The following is a 3861-nucleotide window of genomic DNA, read 5'->3' on the forward strand; positions in this document are numbered from 1 at the left end:
GGTTAAAAAGGGAAATGATTCAGCATAAAACGATCTAAATTCTTCATTAAAAGATAGAGGTATTCACTTTGACATCCTCTTGTAATTTATAATGCAACAATGAATAAATATCTTATCACTAATCAACTACACGAATTATTTCTTGACCTTAACATGTGGCACTTTCGAAGGCAATCTGATTAAGTTAACGGTTCTTGTTTAAGCGTTACTGGTAATATTCTATAATAATTGATGCAAATGCAAAATTATGATGAAGTATCTAGCATAATATTATGTAGTCTGTCGGTGGTGTATTAAGGCCATTTTCTAAACGTCAGAAAACATGTATTTAAGAAGCAAAACATAATCACGATTTAATGGCATTCACAACTGCTGCTCCCAAACTGGAATAACGTACCCAGATTTCTTCGTAACCAGCAGTCTCTCATTACCTTTTATAAATTTCTCTAAAGTCATTTTTGTTGTTTATAACATGAGTGTAACGCGCATTTAAACATGTAAATGGAAAATGCGCTATTTTGATACATTAATGATATACTTTCAGGAAGAACAATAACCCTACTAATTAATTATTGTAATTAAAAACAAAAAGGTGAGCACTTACAATACGATAGCCTTAAAAGTTAAAGATGAAATTATTCATTTTTAATTATTTATTTTTCGTTTTATTTTAAAGGGAAATTATGTTTATTTCATGTTATCGATATGATAATGACAGTGTATCTATTTTTGGTTATAATATGGTGTTATATATATTTATTTTGGTTGATTGGCGAAGCAGGAAAGCAACGTGGATGATATTTTTGGTTGGCACGTGCCTAAACCAATAAAGACATTGATCCCGACTTGTGGCTTGGCTTCTCAGTGTTTGGAAAAATATTTCTGCTTTCTTACAGATCCCCGATGTAAACATTGATTTCAAAGTACTCCATGCATGATATGTGCGTGTATGGGAGCCTAAAACCAGCGCCAAACTCTTCACCACTCGTAAAGTCAACACTGATTGGTGGACCGGTATCACGTGGTTGGTTGCCATCCACACATATTGGGCCCGTGCCGGCGCCCACCTAGAGAGAGAGACAAACCAACAGTCATTTATCATTACAACCAAATCCAGACTGGCAGCTCGAACTGGTCGGAATATACCGTCATTACTCTCAATCGGCGGACTTGATTCTGGCCATGGATAAATCGTCGACGACGACTGCTAGCACACCGTATGCCGACTATACCTCACCAGATCAAACCAGCATGTATTCTGGAGTGAGAGGGCTTGATTATTGCAGCGCTGCCGTATCGCAGGGGGTAGGGCTCTACCAGGGCCATGCCAAGTCGTACGGGGGCCTCGACCCGCAAGGATTCGATGGCCATCTCGTATCGGGCATCGGAGTTCAAAGCACCACTAACTCGTACTCACACCTTGGTGATAGTCGACATCGACTTCACGATTACAACCCGCCATCGACCTGCAACTCGATGTCCAGTATGAACTATGTTTATAACCGTTCGGCGTATGCTTACCCCGGTTCCGTCAATCATTACGGGAACTCCGAGACCGAATACCCCCACATCCACAAACATGTCCGAAGTCCCACGTCGGCGGTGTCGTGTGCGACGTCGGGGGTCAACTTTAATGGTAGCTACAATAGCGATTCGCCGTCGATAACGAACCTTGATTCACCGTCACCAACGTCGTGTGCGTTAGGGTCCGGGCAAGAACCGACCAGCGGACAACCAATAGGCTCTAACGGAGCTGCGACGGACGATGAGGCGAGAGCGACTGCCATTACGAACGGGAGGTCGCCAACATCAAGCTCGAATGGCGAGGCGCAGTCACCATCAGGGGAAGGTGGTCTTTACAAATGGATGAGGATAAAAAGAAATCCTCCCAAAACAGGTCAGTCTCAAGACATTTCTGTATTTTGCTTCATTTTCTTTTCTTAAAGGATGTGCATTGTTGTGATGACATGCGACCTGCAGCGCGTGTACACTGAAAGAGGTCGAACGACGATCGAGATGTCGCGCTCGACTAGCAGTTCGTATCTTTAATATTCATGTTAGGCCCTCCCGCCAAGCCTAGGCGTTAAAACCCATTTCCAACGTCCTTTATTAAGACATCTTAGAGATCTGTCTCAAATACCATCACACAGAAGCATAAGACACACAACAAATCATAACACTTAATCAAAACAAGAGAAATGAGCGTGCATTCTGCGTGCTTGTTACATATTATCGCCATAGGGGAAGATTTACGGTAAGCTGCTTCAGCTTATCTTGGCTTAGGGCGCACTACACTAAATACACTACCCAGTAGATCAGCGGCAATTTGAGAACAAATACCTGATGATTTGTAAAAATTACGATGATGCCCGGTGATTCCTCATATTTTATTGCGATTGATATAAGAGGCTCGAATATTGCTTTCGGCGAATGACAATACCTTAACGATTTATGCGCTTATTTTACAGACAACGACTGCGTGAGTCACTGAATAGATTTAGTAGTGTATAAAAAGGTTTGTTGTTATCGAAACAGTATTTTGCTGTAATTATGCAACAAATGATAAGCTGAGATTTTCATACATTAATGAAATTAATGATGATGTAATGATGGGATTACTATATATATTGACGATCTACCAATGTAATTGCTTTTTTTGTATTGTTATGATAGAAGAGCGTGGTTGAAGTTTATTAAATATATTTATATCGTAGTAAAATACAATCGTCGACATTTGTATCAGTAGCTTTTTAAGTAAATGCCTTATTCACTAGACGGCGTTGATTAATTAATTAGATGAAAGGAATAAGAAATTAAAATTAAAAATAAAAGATGAGGAAATTGTAACAAGTCAAGTTTCTGTTTTCATCAAGTGGGAAATACTGCATGTACACCTGAAAATCGCTCCTTTCAGCTCGCAAAAAGATAAACTGCTAAACTGCAGGTGATTTAGACAATAAAAAATGCACTTAAGTGTGCATTTATAGCCAAATAAAAAATTGCTACAATAACGAGAGAAACGGTGAATGTCTGTTAAGCAGCGAATCGTATCGAGTCAAGTCGGCGGGCAGTCCCCGCTCATCGGCCGGGAGCGTCCAGGCGTGGAGACTCACTTCACCGCACCCACCAAGTTGCATGACCGCGGCTCTCTCGACATGTCACCAATAACAATTACACACGCCTAAAAAAAAGTCTTAACATGTCGCGCTTTTTTTCATATATAATTGTCTCGGCCTTCGGGCAATTTACCGATCGGATTAAATGAGATCAATAGCTGTTTAATACTCTAAATACTCTGGCGTTTGATGCAAGAATACAGCCCGAGTCGTCGTTCGCCCGAAAGCTGATATTTCTGAGGGTATTATGCTGGAAATAGTTTCTTGACATGATTCGACCAGACTCGAATGCAATTTTCTGATTTTTTTTCTTCAAGGGTATAGACTATGGTAGCGCCAAGGTACAAATCAATAAAAAGGAGAGAAAGACCAGGACACTTGGACTGGTTGTATAGATCGAAATGAAAACAGAGCAGGGTTGAATGCGCCATCCAGTGTTTGCCTATGAAAACAAAAGTCAAACACATTGTTTAAACATGTCAAGAATGGGGTTTGCTTGCCTATGAGGTCGTTGAGACTATGGCTGGGGGTTTGTGATGAACTATAATTCATTTTACATGGTATGAAACCTCCCTTTTTACCCTTAGGGGGTTACTTATATCTCCATATACATTTTCCCCCGATTGTAGAGCGTTTAATAGGAGAACGATGTATTACAACGAATGCTTATGTTTTAGGAGGATTTTTAATCTTTCCCCTCTTGGATAAATGTGAAAAGAGGGCATGGGTGGATAATGCTCATAAG

The 3861-nt window shown here is 40.4% G+C and overlaps 1 protein-coding gene across 1 annotated transcript; it reads left to right on the forward strand.

Annotated features, from left to right (window-relative positions):
* Positions 1–904: 904 nt before the first annotated feature.
* On the forward strand, positions 905–2806 carry LOC115929972. Its single transcript, XM_031000187.1, has one exon. It carries the CDS (start codon positions 1183–1185, stop codon positions 1942–1944), a length of 762 nt encoding a protein of 253 aa, XP_030856047.1. The 5' UTR covers positions 905–1182; the 3' UTR covers positions 1945–2806.
* Positions 2807–3861: the final 1055 nt, after the last annotated feature.

This window comes from Strongylocentrotus purpuratus, unplaced genomic scaffold, assembly GCF_000002235.5.
Source record: "Strongylocentrotus purpuratus isolate Spur 01 unplaced genomic scaffold, Spur_5.0 spur5_scaffold_6, whole genome shotgun sequence".
In the NCBI taxonomy this organism is placed as follows: domain Eukaryota; kingdom Metazoa; phylum Echinodermata; class Echinoidea; order Camarodonta; family Strongylocentrotidae; genus Strongylocentrotus; species Strongylocentrotus purpuratus.